The sequence below is a fragment of the Hemicordylus capensis genome, chromosome 1 (genome assembly GCF_027244095.1).
Source record: "Hemicordylus capensis ecotype Gifberg chromosome 1, rHemCap1.1.pri, whole genome shotgun sequence".
Classification (NCBI taxonomy): domain Eukaryota; kingdom Metazoa; phylum Chordata; class Lepidosauria; order Squamata; family Cordylidae; genus Hemicordylus; species Hemicordylus capensis.
Window position 1 is genome coordinate 437,516,384 of NC_069657.1, and position 26,348 is coordinate 437,542,731.

The 26,348-nt window shown below is 45.0% G+C and overlaps 1 protein-coding gene across 4 annotated transcripts in view; it reads right to left on the reverse strand.

Moving 5' to 3' along the window:
- FSHR (follicle stimulating hormone receptor) overlaps positions 1–26,348 on the reverse strand; it is a 147,063-nt gene that overhangs the window by 80,581 nt on the left and 40,134 nt on the right. For all 4 annotated transcript variants that reach the window (XR_008305832.1, XM_053244239.1, XM_053244248.1 and 1 more), the window contains exon 2: positions 16,976–17,047. Coding sequence is in view for 3 of the 4 variants with exons in the window: in XM_053244239.1 (XP_053100214.1) it covers positions 16,976–17,047 (72 nt within the window). In the remaining variant the exon portion in view is untranslated. The remainder of the gene's footprint in view (positions 1–16,975; positions 17,048–26,348) is intronic.

Sequence of the window (26,348 nt, forward strand, 5' to 3'; positions counted from 1 at the left end):
ATAAAAGTGCATGCATTGCATACTGATAGTCCCAGGCTGAGTCCCTGGCATCCCATAAGAACATAAGAACAACTCTGCTGGATCAGGCCCAAGGCCCATCTAGTCCAGCACCCTGTTTCACACAGTGGCCCACCAGATGCCTCTGGAAGCTACAGGTATGAGTTGAGGGCATGCCCTCTCTCTTGTTGTTACTCCCCTGCAACTGGTACTCAGAAGCATTCTGCCTTTGAGGCTGGAGGTGGCCTATAGCCCTCTGACTAGACAAGGAGGGGGTAAAAGGGATTATTAAGGAGAATATGGAGGTTGCAGAGAAGCTAAATGAGTTCTTTGCATCCATCTTCATGGCAGAGGATACTGAGAATATACCTGTTCCTGAAACAGGATTTTTGGGGATGGAGGCTAAAGAACAGAGTCAGATAGAAGTGACAAGAGATGATGTTCTAAACTGTCTGGAAAAACTGAAAACTAGCAAATCGCCAGGGCCGGATGGCATCCATCCAAGAGTCTTCAAAGAACTCAAATGTGAAATTGACGACTTCACTAAATTATATAACTTATCCCTGCAATTAGGCTCTGAACTGGAGGACTGGAAAGTAGCAAATGTAACATCAATTTTCAGTAAGGGATCCAGGGGCGATCCGGGCAGTTACAGGCCAGTTAGCTTAACTTCCATTCCAGGCAAATTGATGGAAAGCATCCTCAACAAAGCATTTATCAACAAAGATAAAATTGTAAAGCACAGGCCCTGCTGGGAGAGAACCAGCATGGTTTCTGCAAAGGTAAATCTTGCTTCACAAAGCTTTTGGAATTCTTTGGGAGTGTCAACAAGTGTGTAGATAAAAGGTAATCCATTTGACATAATATGCCTGGACTTCCAAGAAGCTTTCAACAAATTTCCTTATCACAGACTCCTGAGAGGATCATGGGATAAGGGGGCACATACATGTGTGGATTGCTAACTGGTTGAAGTTGGGATAAGCAATTTGGGTTATAAATTAGAGAAAGCAGTGAAGAGGCCAAATTTGCAGATGACACTAAACTAGTGAGGGTAGTAAAATCTAAAACAGATTGTGGGGAGCTCCAAAAGGATCTCTCCACACTGGGTGAGTGGGTGACAAAATGGCAAATGCGGTTCAGTGTTGGCAAGTGTAAAGTGATGCACATTGGGATGAAGAGCCCCAACTTCATGTATACACTGATGGGATCTGAAATGCCGGTGACTGACCACAGAGGGATATTGGGGTCGTGGTGGACAGCTCATTGAAAGTGTAGACTCAATGTGCTGCAGCTGTGAAAAAGGCCAATTCTATGCTAGGGATCATTAGGAAGGGGGTTGAAAATAAAACTGCTAATATTATAATGCCCTTATACAAAACGATGGTGCGGCCACACTTGGAGTACTGCGTACAATTCTGGTCACCACATCTAAAGAAAGGCATTGTAGAACTGGAAAAGAAGAAGAAGAGAGCAACCAAAATGATCAGGGGCCTAGAGCACCTTCCTTATGAGGCAAGGCTACAACATTTCAGATTATTTAGTTTAGAAAAAAGACAACTGTGGGGAGACATGATAGAGGTCTATAAAATCATGCATGGTGTGGAGAAAGCAGAAAGAGAGAAATTTTTCTCCCTCTCACATAATACTAGAACCAGGGGTCATCCCATGAAATTGACTGCCAGGAAATCTAGGACCAACAAACCAGTGGACCCTCTATTTCCCCCCCCATCTTTGTGCAGAATGAGTTTTGTTCTGGGCGGCAGTATCAAGGCAGTGTGCATGCACATGCATTCAGAATGGGGCCTTCCTGATTCAACCTGAGTGGGATCGAAATTGAACTGAGCAGACATCAAAAAACTTGTGAGCGCATGCATGTGCGCATGCCTTAGAGGGAACAGTGCGACAAACGGAAGTACATTTTCACACAACGCATAATCAACTTGTGGGGCACTGGCTACTACTACCGCCCTGAGCTATTCTGTAAGGGTGGTCTAGAAATCAAACAAATAATAAATAAATAGTTTGGATGCCTTTAAGAGGGGTTTGGATAACTTCATGGAGGAGAGGTCTATCATTGGCTACTAGTTGCAGGGCTATAGGCCACCTCCAGCTTCAGAGGCAGGGTGCCTCTGAGTACCAGTTGCAGGGGAGTGACAGCAGGAGGGAGGGCATGCCCTCAACTCCTGCCTGTGGCTTCCAGTGGCATCTGGTGGGCCACTGTGTGAAACAGGATGCTGGACTAGATGGGCCTTGGGCCTGATCCAGCAGGGCTGTTCTTATGTTCTCATGTTCTTATGTTGTCTCCTGTGCAGGGGCGTAGCTATAATTGAGCAGATGAGTTCAAACAACCCAGGCCCCCAAGCTCCAGAGGGGCCCCCAGCTCCAGCCTTCCCTATTTCCTTCATTATCTGTCTCACTCTGAGGGGCCACCGGTGAGAAGGGAGAACACAGGCCCCCTCTCCCCTCGCTATGCCCCTGCCCCTGTGGTACATGAAGATGCATGGGACTTACAGCTTCTGCTCTCTCTAACATACTGCATCTCTCCCCCCACCCACAAAGATTTGGGGCTGTTTAGGATGTTGCCTGTTAAGTGGGAATTTTCAGGCAGACTGTCTCGACTGAATCACCAAGGAGGTAAAAGGAAGGTCCTTACCACAGAGCCCCTTGTGAGTAAATTACTACTTTTTAATTCATTGGTTCCAAAGATGTATATAATTTAGAGAACTAGAAAATGAAAGACACAAAGCGGGGGCAGTAGTTGGGGGAAGAGCTTCCCCTTTGCCTTTCACGTCCTCCGTTGAATTCAGGAATTAATCTGAATGAATTACCTCTTGATTTTTAAAGCCTTGACATATCTCCAGTCACCATCCATAAACAGCTTTAAAAATACCCAGTATTGTCTCTTTTGGCGCGTGACTCACAAATGATCACCACAGCAACTTGTCTCCAAATTAGCCTTCAGCTGCTCACAATCAATATGATTAGACAAGGTCAGCTTCAGAACAAATACTATGGATTTTGTTAAAAGGCTATGGTAAATCAGGATAAGCAAGTAACAGGAGTGAAGAACTGAATAAGGGTCCTCTTAGGGAAGAATGTGATTGTGTCATTGCACAGATAAAACATATCCATACAATAAATAGCAGCATCCAGATGGACTTGTACAAATTATAGAAAGTAGAAATGTTCATGAGCTTTTCAGAGCAGTATGACTGTCTAATTCTGTCTCTCCATCTGAGTATAGCTGGGGTTCTCTAAGTTGGGTCTCTGGATGTTGTTGGACTACAACTCCCATCAGCTGCTTTGGCCATTGTGGATGGGGAGTGGGAGTTGTGTCCAATGTCTGGGCACCCAGCTTTGAGAACACCTGGAGTGTTAGGGTTGCTGAAATCAATGGCATCTATTTAAAACCACACCAGTTCTAGGGTTCTTAGCATCACCAAGAAACTGAACTCTGTATGGGCTTATATAGGAATAGCAGGTATGTCTGTAAACATAACCCCCCTCCTGTTTCCTTATTGTTTGTGTGATTCATTCTGTCCCATTCCTCTTGGATTTTGTTTTAATTAGGAGCTATACAAGATGTTACATTATGCCCATCGGAAACGCGACCTAATGTTTGTTTCAGCAATAGCAGCCACGAAGGAGAAGGGGATCCAGATCAAGACCGGGGTGGAGCCACTATTGAGCGACAGGGTTCAAAGAATCTGGGCTGCCGCCCCACAGGGGCCGCACCTCGTGGTTCTCGTGGGCGTGGCAAGACACTTCCTTGGCACCTCGACAAGACACAGGCAAGACACTTCCTCGGCACCTCGTGGGCATGGCAAGACACTTCCTGCATCTGATGTCAGATGCAGGGGGTGGGGCGAGAGGGGATGTGGCAGCCAAACACAGACCACCGCTGGCCTCCCTCCGCCACTGATCAAGACCATGGAAGTGGAAGAGGGAGCTCTAACGCTTTGCCCTGCCATGATCTCTCTTTGGATCATAGGTACATATCTGCCTTCTACCAAGCCAGTTCCTTGGTCCATCTAGCTCAGCATTGTCTGCTCTGACTGGCAGCAGCTCTCCAAGGTTGCAGGCAGGAGTCTCTTCCAGCCCTACCTGGAGATGCTGCGAGGGATTGAACCTGCTTCCTTCTGCACGCAAAGCAGATGCTCTGCCACTGAGCGACAGCCCCATCCCCTTGGATCAGGCTACCACTGGCTGCTATTATTGAAAGAAAAATTAAGCTTGTTGGCACAGACACATTTCAACTTACCACCAGCTCTTGCCTGCAGAGAAGCTACCTGCAGCTGAAGCCTGGCTATAACATGAGGCTGCCTTACAGCACCAGCATAGTGGGATAGTTAAGAGAGTTTTGCACTTGCTCCTGAGTCACTTGAGTGCAAATCTCCCCATGGCCACAGAAAATAACTGGGATCGCTCTGAGCACTTCCTCTACTGCACCCGCATCAAGCAGTTGCTGTTAAGAGAAATGAGTCAGAATTGCAAAACACCTTGGAAAGACAAATCGCAGCCTTTGTGTGTGTGTGTGTGTGTGTGTGCCTAATATAGTCAGTGAAAGGCACCCCAACACTTGCCACAATCTGGACAAACAGATGCACTATGTGATGCCAGGACAAACAGATGTACTGTGGAATGGTGGGATTCCAGCAGCTACCAACTGAGGTGGGATATGGGTGCAAGGATTTTTATTGTGTGCAGCTATTATTGCTGCTAGTTATGATCCCCTAGCAAGACCAATTCCGTGCTAGGGATCATTATAAAGGGGATGAAAATAAAACTGCTAATATTATAATGCCCTTATACAAAATTATGGTACGGCCACACTTGGAGTACTGCGTACAATTCTGGTCACCACATCTAAAGAAGGTCACCACATCTAAGGAATGCCCTAAAGAAGGACATTGTAGAACTGGAAAAGGTACAGAAGAAGGCAACCAAGATGATCAGGGGCCTAGAGCACCTTCCTTATGAGGCAAGGCTACAACACCTGGGGCTATATAGTTTAGAAAAAAGATGACTGCAGGGAGACACGATAGAGTACTATAAAATCATGCATGGTGTGGAGAAAGTGGATAGAGATTTTTTTTTCTCCCTCTCACATAATACTAGAACCAGGGGTCATCCCATGAAATTGATTGCCAGGAAGTTTAGGACCAGCAAACGAAGGTATTTTTTCACACAACACATAATCAACTTGTGGAATTCTCTGCCACAAGATGTGGTGACAGCCAACAACCTGGATGGCTTTAAGAGGGTTTGGATAACTTCATGGAGGAGAGGTCTATCAACGGCTACTAGTTGGAGGGCTGTCAGCGACCTCCAGCCTCAAAGCCAGGATGCCTCTGAGTACCAGGGGAGTAACAGCAGGAGAGAGGGCATGCCTTTAACTCCTGCCCGTGGGCTTCCTAGCGGGATCTGATGGGCCACTGTATGAAACAGGATGCTGGACTAGATGGGCCTTGGGCCTGATCCAGCAGGGCTGTTCTTATGTTCTTATTTATGTATGTATTTACTTACTACGTTTATATCCTGCACTTTGTCAAGGAGCCCGGAGTGGCGTACATGGTTTAATTATCCTCACAACAATGCTGTGAGGCAGGTTAGGCTGAGAGAGAAGAGACTAGTCCAGGGTCACCCAGTTTGTTTCATGTCTGAAGAGGGGATTTGATCTCAGGTCTCCCTGGTCCTAGTCCAACACTCTAACCTCTGTGCCACACCATTCATAGCTTTTATGAACTGTTCATACACTATCAATAATAATAAGGTGTGTTAGAGATAGAGGGCAGCATCCACACAAAATTACTCCTAACTAACCCCACTGAAATTAAGTATCCCTATAGAGTTACTCCTGAGTAGTAATACTGAGTAACTTAGTCTAGATGCTGTTCAAAGTTTGCACATTTTTCTCATAAGAAAGAAAATCCCAGTGGACAATGCTAACCTTTACATGAGTGAAAATTCACAATGATGTCTATCCTTATCATACTGAGAAACTGAATGGATCATTATATGCTCTATTGATACCATGACAACTACATCTCTATCAGCCTCATACCACTACCACCTCAAGTTCTAGAGAGGGAAACTCACCTTCATGTTTAATAATTAAAGCAATCCTTGATTATACATGATACCCCACTCCTTGGCCCTACAGATACAGTACACAAGGAACTATCCAAAACTTGCCTAGGTTAGCAGGTGGCAACTCTAGTTTATGTGGCTTTGGGTCTTAGGAAGATCTGGGCAGCACTTCCCGGGCCAGAAACATCCCTGGCTTGAGTCACCCTGATCAAATGCACAGGCTTCACTTTGACAGAAAATTGACTTTGGTCTTTTCATTCCAAACATTTTGAAACAAGCATCAGGAACGCCCTGCGCTTTGACAGCAGCTGTGAGTTATTGGCAAGAATAACAAAAGAGCAGCGCAGAGCCTCAAAGAAATAACAAAAACCAGTAATAGGAGCACAGTGGTCAAGGACTCTCCCACTGATAGGCCTGAGTGAGAAAAAGCCAGCTGCCAGGTGCACTCCTTACAGACGAGAAGAGGGATGGGAGGGGAGAACTAGCAATCCAACAAAACCATGGAACATAGGAAACTGCCTTATACAGAGTCAGGCCATTAGTCCATGTAAACTCTGCTCTGAGCTCCAGGTGCTCTAAACACCTCTGATTGTTGCTCTGAGGCAACAATCAAAGGAAGAGCGGGCTATAAATGTTAAAAAAAAATGAAAATGAAAATAAATAAAACTTATAATCTACTACCAGTGGGTCCCATCCAGGGTTCCTCCAGATGTTGCTGAAGGACTACTCCCCGCACCCCCAAACAGTGTTCCCTCTAAATAGTAGCGCACCTAGGTGATTTTGGCACTCGGACCTAAAGGCTTCGGCACACACACACACACACACCCCTGGCACGACACAATGCACATGGACACACACACCCAACATGCAGAGGACACGTGCTTGTTTCTAGAGTGCCAGGATTTTTATTTTCATTTTCGAATGAGAGAGCGTCCAGCTTGCCTCGCGAAATCCTTCTCGGCGACCCCCGCCCAACCCCGCACTCTAAGCCCACGTGTGCCGCATCCAGGTGCCTCTACACAAACAACAAGCCTGCAGTGCCTCGATCTCCATGCGCCGCCCTCGTCCCCATGCGCGTCCGTGAGCCGCATGCCAAGCCCAGCCAAGAACAGGCACTGGCACCGCATCGTACACCTGCTTCAAATCATCACAGCAGAAGGCAATGGGGCCCAATCCGTGGCAGCATGTGAGGAGCTGTCCACTGCCAGGTGACCCAAGGAAATGCAAGCTCCTCCGAGCCCTGGCAACAAGCTCCCACCGGCACTCTCCGCCCCATCCAAGCGCTCTTCTGTGAGCAACACCCCCCATGCAATACATGGCCTCCTTTTGGTCATTGGGGTCTCCTTTTGTCCACTGGGCAGCTGCGCCAGCCCCCATCCTCCCTCCCTCCTTTCCCCTAATAGGTTTTTCTCCCCGCTCTCTGCTTCCTCGGCAGCCTCTCCAGGAAGGCACCGCATGCAGCTCCCTTGTGTGTCCTGCAGGGAACAAGGCGAGCCCCGCTCTCCCTGCAACCCGCCCGGATTCTGCGGGTCAGCAGGAGCCCCCCCGGGACATTTGGAGTCCCCCCGGACTCAGGAGGCCATGGACTGGCACTGCAAGGTCCAGGGGTAAGAGCCCCTCTGCCTCTAACAGGAATTCTCAGATGTTGTTGACTACAATTCCCCGAATCCCCAGCTGCAATGGCTTTTGCACAGGGGTTAGGGGAGTTGTAGTCAACAATATCTAGGAACCCCCGTTAAAGGGAAAACTGCCTCCAGTCACAATAAATTGTCCCTGGAGATGCTGGGAGTTGTAGTTCAGCAACATCTGGAGGAATCCTGGTTGGGAACCACTGGTCTTCATAGACTGGCAGTGGCTTCTCCAAGGTTGCAGGCAGGAGTCTCTCTCAGCCCTATCTTGGAGATGTCAGGGAGGGAACTTGGAACCTTCTGCTCTTCCCAGAGTGGCTCCATACCCTAAGAGGAATATCTTCTATCACTCACATTTAGTCACCCATCCAGATACAAACCAGGGCAGACCCTGCTCAGCAAAGGGGACAATCCATGTTTGCTACTGCAAGACTAGCTCTCCTCCCCAATGCTCATGGTCACTTTTTAATTACAGCTAGGAAAATGTTCCACAAGAATCTTACTTGGACATTATGTCGTGAGTGTGTACTGATGTCTGTACACTTGTACATGTTTTTGTATAAATAACTGTACCTGTGTTCATTTTAAAAGTGAACCTGGGTACAGGCTCCCTAAAGTGCAGGCTACAGACAGGATATGTACTGCTGTACCTGTGTTCACCAATAAAATGTGTGAATAACTCATCTTGCTTACAGATCTATATACCTGTGTACACTGCACACTCATTGTATGCGTGCTATACATAACATGTGAATTGGGGTATATGCTTGCACTGACAAACTGTGGCTTCATTAGGGCAAAACTTGACGATATGTGTTCTGCTAGAACCAGGGCTGGTCATTCCATGAAGGAAAGGGTCATGGTTGCCTCGGCCGGCAGGTGCTGTCACCATTCTCCTGCCACTGCAGATGCCACTGCAGATGCCACTGCACTCACCTTCTTGCCTGCCCCTGCAGTAGACTTCCTCTCTGCCCCGCTGCCCCACCAGCCACACCTCCTTTCTTTCTCCCCCTGTTCTTCTGGGCTACATCCTGTGAGGGCGCCACCTGCCAGCCACCACCATAGGAACATAGGAAGCTGCCTTTTACTGAGTCAGACCAGTGGTCCATCTAGCTCTGTATTGTCTACACAGACTGGCAGCAGCTTCTCCAAGGCTGCAGGCAGGAGTCTCTCTCAGTCCTATCTGGATATGCCAGGGAGGGAACTTGGGACTTCTGCATGTAAGCATGCAGGTGCTCTTTCCAGAGCAGCCCCATATCTTGCTACCACAAGACCAGCTCTCCTCCCATTCCTTGTCTCCATTCTTTTCCTCTGTCTTCATTCTTCTTCTCCTTCCAAAGCAGAGGAGGGAAGAGTGGTGGGCTACAGCAACTCCTCAACATTTCCCTCTCCTCTCCTTCTTCTTCCCGAAGGGGAAGGAGAGTGAAGTTGGAGGAACAGGCTGCTGCAGCAGAAGTGGAGATGGGTGGGTGGCATCATTGTGGAGCACACCTTGAGAAGGGGAGTGGAAGAGAGGAGAGCAAGCATACTCCAGTGGGAGGGGGAAGTGCTCCGTGATGGATGGAGGAATATGCTTGGGCGGGGCAGCATTAGGTGTCTCACGACAGACACAGAAAAGCCTTGGGTTGCCCATGCACAGAACACAACTGTCAACGTTTGCCAACAGTCATGTTTTCTAGCAGGATGGGATATTCTTGGCAGGAGCCCATATTAAATATATGAGAACAGCACACACGGCAGCCTGTTTCTGATGCTCCATTATTTATTGCTGAAAACTCACTGGAAATGACCAGTGCATAACATTTAGATTGATGAAAAAAACACCCCAAAATAATTATCTGTGGATTATCCCAAGTTTCTAGCCCATGAGCCTCTTGGGGACTGGAAGTTGTTTTTTTAATGATACAAGCTGTTCTGAGCCTATGGAATAGAACAGGATATAGGAAGGAAGGAAGGGTAGGTAGGATAGATAAATGGATAGATGGGTAGATGGACAGATTTGTTCAAGTGAGTACTGGCCTGATTGGTTGATCCCAGAAAGGCCTGAGAGTTCTAGCTGCTAAAATAGGGGAAAGGAGAGGGGTACCGTTCTGCTTAATTCTGATGTATCACTGGTAACAGAGCAAATCCTTCTAAATTTGATAAATCCATAGAGGGCCTGGCCCTCAGACTAACCACCCAACTATCTGTAGCATAGAATACCTGGTCTCTAGCCTTACTTTTGTGTTTCTTCACTTTTTTTTAATGCAATGTACCAAAACATTTTTCAAAGAAAAAGAAAACCACAAACACATATACATTAAAAGGTCATTCTCTACTGCCTAGGAGAAAATGCATATATAGCGTCATGAAAATTCAGTAGTATGCTTATTGGCCTCAAGGCAGAGAAGGAGTTATGCATAATCCCCAGTAATGTAAATTAAGCGTGTAACACACAAATCGTTGCTCCTTGAGAGCACACCCTTGAGTAAGAGGCTACATAACCTAAATAAGCTTCATTGTGTGCATTCCAATAATTGGGTCCTATGTAGGGCATTCAGAAGTGGTTGATGAATATACAATGTGTGCCCAATCCAATTAAAAATATATGGTTGATCTAGAGGGGCTTCTTAAAGCAGTATAGGAAAGGCTGATACACTGACTGTGCAACCGTCACGCTGTGTGTGTGATGCCGTGGTTTGAATATTGGATTAAGAGCCTGGAGACCGAGAGGCCATTCATACGACCACAAGGGGGTGGGCTGGTGGGAAGGCAGGATCCTACTTGCCTTCCCCCAGATGAGCATTTGCCCATAGCGCTCTGCTGCCTGCCTGTCCACACGAGTGGCATGGTGGCAAGCCCATCAGCAAATGGGAGGGGGGAAGCAAGCTGGGGCCACCAGGCATCCCACAACAGCATAGTACAACGTGGAAGCTCCACACTGCCTGGCTGCTCCTTCTCCCTGGCCTCTGTTATAAAGAAGGCTAATGGCAGCCAGGACCAGAGAGTGACGTAGGAGGTGTGCACTTGTCCTCCCACCTCGCTTTAAACCTGGGTAGCTGATCAGGGCTACCCAGGGGAGGAGTGGCGGGATTGGGAATGATCCAGAGCCCCAGATGACCATCCCTACCTGGGCTAGACCAGGTATGGCTGGTTGTGAGAATGGGCTGCTGGATTCACATGCCAATTCCATGATGAAGCTTGCTGGGTGACCCCTGGCCAGCCACATTCTATCAGTCTGAGTAGGGTTGATGTGACGATAAAATGGTGGCAGAAGCCTTCCGCACTGCCCTGAGCTCCTTAGAGGAAGGATACATATCACTAGAACCAGGGGTGATCCCATGAAATTGATTGCCAGTGAATTTAGGAACAGCAAACAGAGGTATTTTTTCACACAACGCATAATCAACTTGTGGAATTCTCTGCTACAAGATGTGGTGACAGCCAACAACCTGGATGGTTTTAAGAGGGGTTTGGATAACTTCATGGAGGAGAGGTCTATCAATGGCTACTAGTCAGAGGGCTATAGGCCACCTCCAGCCTCAAAGGCAGGATGCCTCTGAGTACCAGTTGCAGGGGAGTAACAGCAGGAGAGAGGGCATGCCCTCAACTCCTGCCTGTAGGCTTCCAGTGGCATCTGGTGGGCCACTGTGTGAAACAGGATGCTGGATTAGATGGGCTTTGGGCCTGATCCAGCAGAGCTGTTCTTATGACAGGATACAGCTGATCAATAACAACAATACATATCTCCTCCTGTCCACAGAGAAACCTCATAAGAGGCCAAGAATCAGAAATGCTGTGGTGAGGGAGATCCGATAGGGCAATCTAACCTTGCAGAACAGAAATACAAGTAATAACCTTATTAAACATTAATAAGATAAAAAAGAAACATTTTATAGATTTTAACATATCATTCGAAGTAGAACATCTTTTCTGCTTCTTTCAACACAGTGAGGTGATTCTCACAATCGGCAAAAAGCGGGCTAAGGGAGCCTAGCCCCCTTTTTGCCGATCATGTCCTGCAACGGGAGCTGTGCGGCTCCCGGCAGCAAACCTCGGTAATTCCCACTCCCTTTAGCCGAGGTTAACGGAGCAAGCGCTCTGTTAACCTCGGCATTTTGATCATGTATTGCTGTGGCGTGGCTTTACGCCACGGCAACACACGAAGAGACCCCTGGCAGGGAAGCTGCAAGCAGCCGCTCCAGCTCGGGGATCTCTCCAGGATGTCCCACGCACTCCCGCTGGGCATCCTGGAACTTCCAGGGGCTGTGCAGCCCCCGATTCCGGCAGCCCCCACCAGCTCCATGACGAAGCCAGCAGTCGTGTGGGCGGCCAATCCAGTCGCCCAGGGCTGTCTGGGGATCATCTGCAGGGAGAGTGGGCTAAGCCCGCTCACCCTGTAATCCCTCTTAAGGCAGGTCTTACTGATTGTGTAACTCACCTCGGTGACTCTTACCTAGCACATTCCCATGTGCTGTGAATCTGGTGTGCATCCAACTGTTCACACATGGGTTAAAAGGCAGTGCAGCTCATACATCGAGTGGCTGCCATCTCAAACAGGATTAGGGGGGGGAAGCACCCTCAGATTGGTGGATTGACAACCTCGGTCTCTGGGATCCTCAGCCCCCTTCCTATGTGTTGTGCATTTGGTTTATATCCATTGCTGGTCCTGGTCCATAAACAATTAATTTGATTCGCTCTGTATCCCACTCTCAACACACAGATTACAATGGGGTGTTGCCTGTACTCTGAGTGGCCACCGTCTTGAATCAACAGGGTTGATCAGTAAAAGCATACTCCTGTTGGGGTACCCTAGGCCCCTTCCCATGTACTGTAAAATTGGTTTTTATTGATCTGTAAATGCAAACGTTATCAGAGGGGAAGGCAAAGACACACACAAGGACGTGGTGAACTTACAAGCCTTCTTCCCTCTAGAAAGTAGGTTTGAAAATAGTCTAGTGTTTATTGGCTATCAATTGTGGTCAATGTCCAGAACTTGCAGAAGCAAGTTTATTTCTTCAATAGCAATTGGGTAGAACGTGAGCCTGCACATTGTTTGTTCTTCATACTTCCCAATTACATTTCCCTATAAGTGTAATGACTTTGCATGGTCAATGATGGGCCTCACTTACTAGTAAGATATAAAGTAGTAAGATATATGAATGAAGTTCAGGGAGGGGCCTGGAATATCCTCAAGGGGGCAGGCTCCTTGTGACTACTTCCTTGGTGTATAAACATTTTTCTAGTTAGATAATTGTCCAGTTAGTGGTAATTATCACAAGCTAAGGGAAGAGCACATGCTCCAGGAAGTTGAAGTGAGACTATTGGTCCATCTAGCTCAGTATTGCCTACAATGACTGGCAAAATAGCTCTCCAGGATCTCAAACAGGGGTCATTCCCAAACCTACCTGTAGGTCCTCTGCCACCAAACTGTGATCTGTTCCCAAAGGTACAGTCACCTTCTGCTGCTGTGAAGAGCTTGGTTGGGATGTGATGCCAAAACTCATTGCACCCCAAGTGAGAATCATACGCCTAGACCAACAGGTGCTGGTTATAACCTGTGAAGCCCTAAGTAGCTTAGGCCTGGATATTTAAGAGAATGTCATCTTTGCTATGAGCCTCACTGTCTACTGAGATCATTTGGACATTTTTCACATAGGGCTTTTAAAGCCCTTTAGTTTGCATCTCCTCTGTAATGGAGGGTGTGCATTCCCATTTTGGCCAGATTTACCCTGAAGTCCCTGCGAGTTATTGGAGAGAATTTCACACACAATTTGGGTTTCTCACTGAACATTAGAGTGTAGCTCGATTTATATCTGGGGTTAAAAAGTCCACATTTTGCGTTGGTTTTTTTGGACAATTTTGAGTTCACAGTAAAGCCTTGCAGTAAAACCTACTGTGTGAACTGTGAAGACCGCCCAGGTGATATTCATCTGCAGTTGCCACCAGCTTGTCTGGTGGCTACACAGGGAAGGGCCTTCTCTGTAGCTGCCCAAAGACTCTGAAATGTGCTCCCTGCTGAAATAAGAGCCTCCCCATCTCTGACAACTTTCAAAAAGTCTCTAAAGACTTATTTTCCCACCCAAGCTTTTTAATTGTACTGTGGTTTCACATTGTTTTAAGGTTTTCATTTTTAATCTGTTTTATGTCGTCATAAACGGCCCAGATCCTGGAGACAATTTATCTATAAGGTCGCTAAGTGTCAACACCAACTTGATGGCACTTAATCCATCCATCAATCAATCAAACCACCCAGAGACAGAAGTTGGGGGCGGTCTATAAATTTGAAAAATAAACAAACAAGTTGGACAACAACAAGCCCAGTCAATATCTGTTCCCAATTTATCCCTATTTTTTCATTGGGGATATGTTTTTGGATATCCTGATGAGACTTATCTTAGTCTCATGATCTTAGCAGCATTAGTAAATGATCTTAGCAGCATTTCAGCATCAATTTGCATAAGAAACTTGCTGAACATCACTTCCTTTACTGCATACACACCAATATTTGACAGGTGAGAAAGACAGGGCCAGTTCCAGGGCAATAAATAGACAATACTGAGCTACAATGGACCAATGGTCTGACTCAATATAATGCATCTTCTTACATGCCTTGTGTAACTCTCTACATGAGAAATGAAAGAGAGAGGCCTGTGAACCAAGGTGGGCCCAACATTTCTCTCTAGACACCTGCCTTGCAACACACCAGTTTTCTTTTATCCCCTCCACATTTGTGTGGCAGTAGCTTTCTGTGGAAGAATCAGTTTGAGTGCTTTTCCCAATGCAAACTTTTCTTTCTGTGGAAACACCCCCAAACCAAAACATGTTCCATTGTAGCATTTAATGTAAGGCAGTTTTCTATCTAACACATTTTTCTATACAGAGGTGCAGAGGAAGGGTCCTTGAGAACCTATTTGAAGCCACTCTTCCCTCTCGGAGACATGACATTTTTAATTTATTAAACCTCTGCAATAATATAGCCATGGCGGGATTTTCAGCATTTCTGCTACATGCTATCACAGTGTGCTGTATGTGTATTGAAGTATCTAATTTGTATACTCTAGACAAAATGCATTTTACCACATGGAGGCTTCAAATTATTAATGGCTGTTTCCTTTAAATAGCCCACCATTGACTTTAATCTCCCTTTTTGTATGTGTGCATGCTCTGATGGGGTGGAGGGAAGAAGCTTTCCCACAAGGGGTCTCCTTTTTTATATGCAAATATATCACTTGATTATATAGTTTGTATCCCGGCATTATCATGAATATTTCCAATGAATGTTTGATGGGTGATATTTTTGATTTGTGAGCTATTTCAAATTTCATTGCTCCTTCTCATCTGCAGACACCGTTGATGCTGATTGGTCTCATTTGCATATTCATCTCCCCCTATTTGCATAGCTGCTGCACTATAAACTGTTTCCCCACAGAGTTGCCACAGCGCATCGTCATATTTTCAAATGCAAGTCATTTCCACTGTTCATTTCGTTTGGGTCTTTTGCTTAACAATATTTGTCAGTTTGTCACCGGCTCGCCCCGTCAACACACGCTTTCACATTTTATATAAAGTAGACATATGGCGTCTGAGTAATTAAAGACAATGTAAACAGTTTACAGGTGGGCCTGACCGCTTACTTCACAGTCCAGTGAGCCCTGAGGGATTTGCAGGAAAGGAATGAGCCAGCATCAGACTAGGTCAGCATTTCCCAACCAGTGTGCTACACGACATTAGCCAGTGTGCCATGCTGACTTGCCAAGAGCGGCCCTTTCACGAGGCATGGTGAGACAGATGCCTCAGGTGGCAGATTATTTGAGTGCCAGCAGGGCAGCAAGATGCCTCCCAGCGTCGCCACTGGAGTAGCTCTTCAGGACTGATCTGAGGCTTGCAAACTTTACAAGGCGTACCTTGTAGATCCCAGGGACTGAACCTGAACTGCAACCTCCGGGTATATATTTTCAGGAGGCATAGTGGACATCAGAGGGAAGGCGAGATTGGCAAAAATCACCTTTCCCCATAGCACCAGCACAGCATTATTATGGGATGTCAGCCAACATCTGAAAATGGTTATATCACAAAGTAAACGTTGGACCAACGTGGAGGTGATGGCCAGCAGCTTGAATGGTGGCCATCACCATCTAAATTAAAAGGGGCTTAAACAATGTCTTGATGTCTATTAGTCTTGATGTCTATGGGCTACATTCTGGTTCAGAGGTAGGTTGCCTTCTCAACAGTGGGAGAGGGTAAATGCCTTTATCTCCTGCTTGTGGGCTTACCAGAGGCATCTGATGGGTCACTGTTGCCCACAGCCACCCAGAGAACAATTTGTTATGGGGCAGCTAACATATAAAGATGATGATGGTGGTGGTGGTGGTGGTGGTGTGAAATAGGATGCTGGACTATATAGGCCTTGGGTCTGATCCAACAAGTTCTTATGACCTTTGACACACACAGCGTGTAACCTTTCCATATTGTGTAGGCAGTGGGCATTTCGTTTGATTAGTTTTGTTGTGTGTGTTTAAAACGTGTGTTTAAAATAGGTCTGCACAACATAAGGCCCGGGGGCCAAATTTGGCTCACAGTGACTATTTTACTGGCCCCCAGGTATCCTGTAGCAACACAGGAGCTGGAAACTGCCTTATAGTGCCATCCCGTGAATGCTTTCTCAGAAATAAGCTTCATGGTATGTCCAGTGAGGCTTACTCCCACGTAAGCATGCCTAGCATTGCAGCCTGAAAGCAACAACAATTTAGTGAGAGAGGAGAGGACTTGGCATTTGTTTGGGGCTGGCTTGCACTGTAGGGGCCCCACTGATTGAGCAGGGACAGGACCTATTCTCTGGCCACTATCTTTGGTTAAAACGATTGGGCCATTGACAGGGTGAATAGATCCACAAGTAACTCATAATATTTTTAATTTTAATGTAATAATGTGCTAAAAACTGACCTCGGCCCCTGCACACTAAGCTGTGGATGGTTCCGTCCCACGGGGGCATTTGAGTTCTCCTGGTTTAAAAGAATGGTTCTTACGAACTGTGAGAAGCATTCTCTCTCTCTCTCTCTCCCTCCCTCTCTCTCTCTCTCTCTCTCTCACACACACACTCACTCTCCGCAGCAGGCCCTTAACTGGATGAAGAACATGTTGATCTCCGGGGATTTGTGGTCCAATAGCTTAGTTAGAGCATAATGCAGGCCTAGGAAAAATAACCCCAAACCAAAACAAGAGCCTTAATAAAACATTATATAAAACAGATGTACTGAGTGAATATTGAAGGCACTTACATTTTTTCAACTTCACCAAATCCTGAGAAAGCTCCTTTTGGGATGACTCTTACTTTGGTGAGAAAAAATATCCTGAAAGCACACAAAAAATGTGTATGTTATTTATGTATTAAGTATAGCACAATAAATTATTAGTGTGGTTCTCTGTTTGGCCCAACAGAATTAGAATTCCATGCCATGAAAACATAGTGATGAAAACATAATAGAGTCAATACAATTTGATGCCAATGCAGCTCTTCATAAAGTTACTTCAGTCTGAGATTTTGTGCCGAACTTTGTAACTGAGTTTTTTAAAAGTGGATTTTATTCAACTTGGCATGAGGAAAGGAATAGTCAAGTGCACGGCAAACAGCAGCTGACATAAATGCTCTGCCTTGAAATGGAGCATTTGTGCAGTTGTGCAAGTGTGCTCTTGCACAATTGTGCAGAAACTCCATTATAACACAGATGGAGCATGTCAGTCCATGAGAATATACTCAGTGGGTAGTAGAACATGACTAGAAGAGGCCTACTGTTCAGAATCCAATAAGGCGTATCACTTAATTATTAATATTATTTATGTCCAATGTACCATGTTCCCTTACAGAGCAATCTAAGTGAAACGGAAGTTTTTTCTCACACAATTATTCATAATTATTTATTCTGATTATTTTTATTGGCTGACATCCAGATTAATGCTGCACTAGTGGAATGAACCAAGATGTAACCATACAAGCTCGTATGGCTGGGCGGATGCTCAAAATTGCATAATTATATGTGGTCTCAGTCCACTTGCACAAGTCTTGCACTTGTGCAGCAAGGCTAGTGGGTAGCTTTGCATCATTTCCTGCACTTACGTTTTTCCAACTTCGCCAAATCTGAGGAAGAGGTTTCACTGCAGGAGGAATTTCACAGGTTGTGCAAGCACAACACTAGTCTGGACCACAACAAACTCCTGACTTGGCTGAACTAGTTAGTGCAACATGCTTGCACTAGTGCAACATATTTTCACAAGTACAGCCTTAATCTGGATGTTAGCCATTGTTTTTATTAATGGTTTTATATATGGTCTTTACTAAGTAAGTAAATAAATAATCATCAACATATCAACTTATGATCACAGGATACTGAGATGGCCTCAATATCAAGATATTGAGATCACAAGGTATTGATAGACACAGATAGCTATTAACAGCGACTGGCAGATCCATGGAGGATAGGTCTCTCAATGGTTATAGCCACAATAACAAAGAGTACTCAGAAGCAGTATACTTGGGTTACCCTAGAAGATGGGGACACACATCATAGGTTGGCCATTACCCATCATGCCCTGCTTGTGAGCCTCCCAGGGGCATCTGGGGCTTGGGTCTGATCTCACCAGACAATTTGTTCATGCTGATTTTGTACCCTGAAATAGTTCTGTAACAACAGCAGGACCTGTTAACTTTGAGAACTCAGTCCAAAGTAATGCCCCAAGGTTCAGCTTTTGAATCCTTAAATGTGCTGGGTGGGGGGAGGTTCTGAAAGGAGATGCTTTAAACAAAAGCCCTGTTCATACTTCAAACATCCCCATGATGATGTTGATACTGATAAGTCTCATTGGAGTTCAAAATTTATGTTTTTGCACTACTGATTATGACATCTCCCATAATTTTCTCTGCAGGAGAGGCCTTTCCTCGAGGATGTTTAGAGGAGTTTCTGTTTAATAGCAACCGGCAATGAAAATGTCACATTTTTATCCTGCCCTAACTCCAAGGAGCTCAGGATGCTGTACATGGTTCTCTTCTTCCAGTGTTTTATCTTCACAGCAACCTTGTGAAGTAGCTTAGATGGAGATATAGTGACTGGCCCAATGTCACCAACTGAGTGAATATGACGTCATGTTTACCAGGGATGTGCCTTAGTGACTTGAGCATGCCCCGTTGGATCGGCTTCGGCATCTTGTGTACCAGCTGTATGATGGATCCAACCCCACTCAACTTCTCATGTCATGTCATGTCTCATGGTTCAGAAATTTAGTGAGATCATGCTGAAACCGTCATTCCCTAAGCGGGGTAAAATCAAATCAGGTTGACTTTGAACACTGTGATTACTCTGGATTCCCTCATCCCCAGAAATGAAACTTTCCCCTCCCAAGCCAGTCATAATACAAAGATTATATCAGCATCTAACTACTTTTCACAGGCTTGTTCCCTCTAGGAATGACAGCTCATTGTTTCTTGAATTACTGCAGCTTTTGCTGCAACACGGTTTTGCCGTGATAGATGATTTTCACTTTTATCTTCTCAGAGAACAGATCTCTTTTCAAATAGTAATTTAGAATTAACTTTCTTTTCCAATTTTGTTTTTAAATCCTCTTTTTCTTTTTCTTCTCCGATCCTTGTTTGCTCAGGCTGAGCACTGAATCTTGGACTAGCTGCTTGGACCAACGGTATACCACGATAGATAGATGGTTGAATATTTTCAACCACTTTCTCTAGAGTAGTCCTTATACCGCTCTTCCAAAAATGGCTCAGGGCGGTTTACACAGAGAAATAACAAACAAATAAGATGGAACCCTGTCCCCAAAGGGCTCACATTCTAAAAAGAACACAAGATAGACCCCAGCAACAGTCCCTAGAAGTACTGTGCTGGGGGTGGATTAGGGCCAGTTACTCTACCCCTGCTAAATAAAGAGAATTACTACATTAAAAAGGTGCCTCTTTGCCCAGTTAGCAGGGAAAACTACTCTGGAGAAAGGACTCTGATGTTTACTGCTTGCCTTTTAGTATATCATATAGCTATTGGAGTGGTGGTTTATATATCAGTGTATTAATAAGCTATACTTCTGTGTTAAAAATGTGTAGTGTTAGAAATATATTTCTTTCTGCCTTGCTCTCTCTCCTGCCACTTCAGCATACCACTGCTTGGGGCAGCTTAAGAGTAAATACATTTCCCCAATCCATATTAAATTTATTTATTTATTAAAACATTTTTATACCGCCCAAAACTTACGTCTCTGGGCGGTTTACAACAGAATAAAAACAAAGCAAAACATTTGTTAAGGCAGAAATGGGGTGGGGGGAACACCCACACTACAACAATTTAAAAATTTCAAAACAATACTTTAAAACAGCATTAAAACCATAAAAACTATTAATTAAAAGCCTGGGTGAAGAAATGTGTTTTTAGACTTTTTAAAAGTTGTCAGAGATGGGGAGGCTCTTATTTCACTAGGAAGTGCATTCCAAAGCCCCGGGGCAGCAGCGGAGAAGGCCCGTCCCTGAGTGGCCACTAGACGAGCTGGTGGCAGCTGCAGACAGACCTCTCCAGCAGATCTCAGTGGGTGGTGGGGTTCATGCAAATACCCTAAGGGATCCATATTGCTAGGAGGTGGCCCTAATCTTGAAATACCCTATAGCAGGGCTTCCTAACTTTGGGTCCTCAGACGTTGTTGGACTACAATGCCCACCATCCCATCCAATCTGTGTGGCTGGGGATGATGGGCATTGTAGTCCATCAAAATCTGGAAACCCATGGTTGGGAACCTTGCAATATAGTGAACATGATGTTGTGTTTAAATATTACCTTCTTATCTGAGTTCAGTTGTAATAGATTTTACTATTTAGTTCACAGAGTTTTGCACCTCCCTTGATTCCATCTATGCAAGGAACAGACAATGGCCATCTTCAGATGTAATGCGGAACCATGGGTTCAACGGACCCACAGTTTCATGCCACCTCCCCCGGTTCTGCATGCAGTTGTACTGGACAGGGTCAGTGAGACTGCAAAGACATGGAGGAGGACAGCCCACACAGCCAATAGCAGCTGGAGCAAGGGAGGAGCTTCCTCCCTCAACTCCGGCTTCAGAGAAGGCTAACAGCAGTACCAATGTTCGAACATAACACTGTCACTGTCACTGGAGGGGGAGGCCACAAAACTAGAGATAACCGAAGGTGACACACAGAGTTTGGGGAGGGAAACCACTGTTCCATTTTTTGCTGACACTATGGTTGCCCACATTCAGATGCACGGTTAGCAAAACTGGAGGTGAAGGGACATCCGGTTTCATGAGAATGTGGCCTATATGTTTGGTGGACCCTGCCTGACCCTAACCCACTTTGCCACTGACTAACTGCAAAGCAGCAGGAACCGAGCACAATCTGTAATGGAAAAACAGTGATGGGAGATGGTGCCTCATCTTTTTCTCTCCTACCACGACTTCCCAATTATAAATCATGGTGCTTAACACTTCACCAGCTGTTGTTGCTTTTTGCAACTCGCTCACATTAGCTGTATTTTTCCCCATGATGACAAGCATCCTCAGATTTCCAGACAAGGGAAAGGCAGGCAAGGGAGACAATTGTAGGAGGGGGAGTGATGATCAGAGAAAGGTTAACCACTGCTGTGGCCCACCATTCTCTGTTCAGCGGCTACCCAGAACTCCCAAACCTAACTCTGCTAATTTCTTAATTAATTAATTAATTAATTAATTCAATTTCTATACCGCTCTTCCAAAAATGGCTCAGAGCAGTTTACACAGTGAAATAATAAATAAAAAAGATGGCTCCCTGTCCCCAAAGGGCTGACAATCTAAAAAGAAACATAAGATATACACCAGCATCAGTCACTGGAGGTACTGTGCTGGGGGTGGAGAGGGCCAGTTACTCTCCCCCTGCAAAATAAAGAGAATCACCACGTTAAAAGGTGCCTCTTTTCCAAGTTAACAGGGGTGTGACATGGTTAGCAAGGGGTCAAGTTAGCAGGGGTGTAATATGCATCTACTTAAGAGTAAGACCGTGACATTCTGGATAATTCATTCTCTTGTGCCCCTCTGATCTAGGAAGAAACCACAGCTGCAGTTAAACATAACTTCTTAAGAAATACTGGGGAATTTATGGCAACAGCAGCACAGAGATTATTTATCTTTAACTTATAGTTTTGTATGGAAAGTGCACAACTCAAAATGCATAAGGTTTCATCAACTGGTAATGAATATTTATCGCTGCGCCTGTTGCTTCTTTCCTCTTTGTGGAGCTGCTACCATGGTAAGTTCTTCTGTTGTTCTGGCAACTCTAATCTAAGATATTACATGAGAAATGAATCCTGATTTGAACCATTTTCATTGACTGAAATTCAATGTAAGGATTTACGGACTGCAAAATATATCACAACCCCAGTCTCAGCAAATGCTAATACTTATTTTCAACTTTCATATCTCTGCCATTAATAATCTGCAACGCCTTTAAAACAGTATTTCTGGCCAGCCTCCTCTACTGGTTTCATAACTGAGGCTCACTGATAATATTTCATGACTGAAAGATCCCAGATCAATCATTCAATCAAATTTTTATACCACCCCACCTCAAAACACAATTAAAACATCAACACAATTACAACAGTTTACTTTTTTTAAAAAAACTCTTAAAATTTCAAAACTATAAACTAAACACCTGACCAAAAAGGACATGTTTTCAGGTCTTTCTTAAAAACCATCCAGAGAAGGGGAGGCTCTAATTTCATTAGAAAGCACATTCTGAAGTCCCGGGGCAACCCTAGAAAAGGCTTGGTTTTGAGTCACCACCAATCGAGCTGGTAGCAACTGCAACTCGACCTTCCCAGATGATCTTAATGGGCAGTGGGGTTCATGAAGAAGAATGGATTTTCTTAAATATCTTGGACCTGCGCCATTCAGGGCTTTATAGGTAATAACCAGCACTTTGTATTTCTCCTGGAAACTTACTGACAGCCAGTACAGTAATTTTTAAATGAATGTAATATGATCTCCTCAAGTAACCCCAGGATCAACCTGGCGGCTGCATTCTGTACCAACTGCAGTTTCCAGACTACATACAAAGGCAGCCAGATGTAGAGCACATTTCAGTAGTCAAGTCTGGAGGTTACCAGCGTATGCACCACTGTATTAAGGTCATTTATCTCCAGAAATTGATGTAGCTGATGTATCAGCCAAAGCTGATAGAAAGCCCTCCTGGCCACTGCCTCAGCCTGAGAGACTAGGGAGAGGTTTGGGTGCAGAAGTACTCACAGAGTACATACCTGCCTTTTTGCGGGCGGGGGGGGGGGTGTATAATCCCATCCAGAAGAGGCAGATCTAAGCAACTTCCTATATTCCGACCTCCCACAATGCATACCGCTGTCTTGCTTGGATTCAGCCTCAGTTTGTTCTCCCTCATGCAGCCCATTACCACCTCCAGGCAGGCATTTAGGGAAATTATTTTATTTATTTATTGTTAGAGGCCATTTCCTGATGAAGCTGACCATGGATAAATAGATGTGGGTATCATCAGCATATTGATAACACCCTGCACCAAATCCCCTGATTATCTCTCCCAGCGGTTTCATGTAGATATGAAAAAGCCGTGGAGATAGAATGGAGCCCTACAGAACCCCATATGATAGCTCTCATTTTGAACAGCAATAATCTCCAAGTGACACCATCTGAAACCTACCCAAGAGGTAGGAGCAGAACCACTGCAAAACAGTACCTCCCACTCCCAACCCCTTCAGACGCTCCTCAGAAGATACCATGGTTGATGGTATCAAAAGCTGCTGAGAGATCCAAAAGGATCCACAAAGTCACACTACCCCTGTCGATTCCTAATTGGAGATGATCCAACAGGCTAACCAAGGCTGCCTCAAACCCATAGCCCACCCGAAAGCTAGTTTGAAATTAGTCCAGATAATCTGCTTCTTCCAAGACTGTCTGGAGTGGAGATGCCCCCGCCTCTCAATCACCTTGCCCAACCTTGGGAGGTTGGAGAAAGGCCTATAATTGCCTGGTTCTGAGGGATCCAATGCAAGTTTCTTCAACAGTGGTCTAATAATTGCCTCCTTGAGACAAGGAGGCATTCCTGCCCTCCCTCAGAGAAGAATTAATGATCAACAAGACCCTCTCCAATAACCTCCCTGCTAGATTGTATAAGTGATGTAGGGCCAGGATCAAGAGAACAGGTAGCAAGGCAATATCGCCAGCAGCTTGTCCACATCCTCGGGAGTCAGGAAACTTAAATTGATCCAATTTAACCATACATGAGAAGCTGCTGGACACCTCAACAGTAGGCTCCACAGTAACTGTAGAATCTAATTCAGTTTGAATATGAGCGATTTTATCTGCAAAAACTAATTAAAAACGTCACAACAGGTAACTGATGGATCCAAATTCTCATTCAAGGGAAGAGAGGCATACACTAGCCCTCTTACAACCTTAACTTGGATTAGGTGATTTGCAGAGAGGTGGTTGTTTATTTTTGACCCCCAAACATGGCAAATTAATTCAAGCAAATTTTGCAAATTTGATGGTACGGATCCTGAAAGACTACAGATACACAGTGGTCTTTAGATGCAAAAGCTGAGCCAATTAGAAAAGGCTTAACTTTGTTCCATGCTGATACTGGCCTCATTTAATCTTAACTGGAGAACCCAAGAGAGGTGAATGGAGGTAAGAAGAGAACTGTATTTTACATATCACTGAAGCATCTGTGAAAAGCAAGTAAGTCTGAACTTTTGAAAATATCTTTAAATCTTTAAAATATAAAACTTTAATTGCAGTATGTGAATACCATCCCCTCTCCCTATCGCCCATATCTCTCCCCACAACAATGCTCCAGAGTTTCTGTGCTAAAGCTTATTTAGACCTAAGCATGGCCCATTATGGTTTTTCCTTTATATCGGATGGAATTTAATCTGAAATCCAATGGCTGTCATTAAGAGCAACACACCGTGGATGTGTCAGGAAGATACGCCAGCACTGAGGGAAGCTTTCCTGCTACCATTGTACCCATGCGCCCAGCAGGAGTGGAATTTGGATCATTTCCTAATATTTCTCTATCCCTAAAGAATAAGCACCATCTTTGCTTCTGTATCAGTGGAGGAAAGGCTATTGCAGAATATCTGCATCCAGACAGGCAGAGAAGAGTCCTGAACAATGCATGAAAGTCAACACAGGATTCTTAAGAATTATAATTGCAAAACAAAAATTTGCTGACAATGTTTAAGGATATGCTTTGTTTACATGGGTGTGAAATAGACTAGTTTTCTGACTGAGTCTATAACTCTGTTTATATGGACTTTTTAAATAATAAAAAGTATTATATATTTTAAAAGGTGTAACAGTGGAGAGCACTGTGAGATATTCCCTTTAGGGGATGGAGCCACTCTGGGAAGAGCATCTAGCAATAGCAATAGCACTTACATTTATATACCGCTCTATAGCCGGAGCTCTCTAAGCGGTTTACAATGATTTAGCATATTGCCCCCAACATTCTGGGTATTTATTTTACCGACCTCGGAAGGATGGAAGGCTGAGTCAACCTTGAGCCCCTGGTCAGGATCGAACTTGTAACCTTCTGGTTACAGGGCGGCAGTTTTACATCTAGGTTCCAAGTTCCCTCCTTGGCATCTCCATGATAGCAGGGCTGAGAGAGATTCCTGACTGCAACCTTGGAGATGCCGCTGACAGTCACTGTAGACAATATTGAACTAGATGGACCTATGGTGTGACTCAGTATAAGGCAGCTTCCTATGTTCCTATGGTGGAGGTGGGGCTTGAAAATCTTTGGCATGAAAATAGGCATGTTGCAAACATGTTTCTATTTGCATTTATGAAATAGTGGAGAGGATTCTCCTTCTTATCTCCCCCACTCCCACATTTGACCCTCTGGCCTGGCTAATCTAAGTAGTGGCCCCAAGGGCTCAGCTGTGCAGCATGAGGAGAAACGCCTCCAAAGCAGAAATCCTCTCTGAATTTCAGGATTCTTCTCAAGAAGAAAGTTTGGCGAATTTTCTCAGATTCCAGATATTCTCAGATTGCAGATATGCATCTGCAAAACACTGTTAAAGTAAAGTGTGCCATTGAGTCAGTGTCGACTCCTGGTGTCCGCAGAGCCCTGTGGTTGTCTTTGGTACAATACAGGAGAGGTTTACCATTGCCATCTCCCACGCAGTATGAGATGTTGCCTTTCAGCACCTTCCTATATCGCTGCTGCCCGATATAGGTACTAGTGGGGATTTGAACCGGCAACCTCTGGCTTGCTCGTCAAATTATTTCCCCGCTGCTCCATTAGGTGGCTTGCAAAACACTATTGTCAACCCCTTAACCTAAAAAACGTTTCTCCAGATCATGTTCCCCAGAGGATCACTCTCAGGGTCAATCTGAGCAGCCATGTATTCCAACACAAACACATTTTCTGATGGGAGTTTCACGGGGCACCCACAGAATTAATTTCTGTGTAATTTCTCAGCACCATCTGCTAGCCTTTCTGATAATCCATGAAAAATCCAATATTTTTCAATACTACTTTTATTCTCACCTGCAAAAGGCATCGATTTTCCATGGATGGTCAGTAGACGACTAGCAGATGGTGCAAATAAATATGTGATGTGTTCCAACATTTTA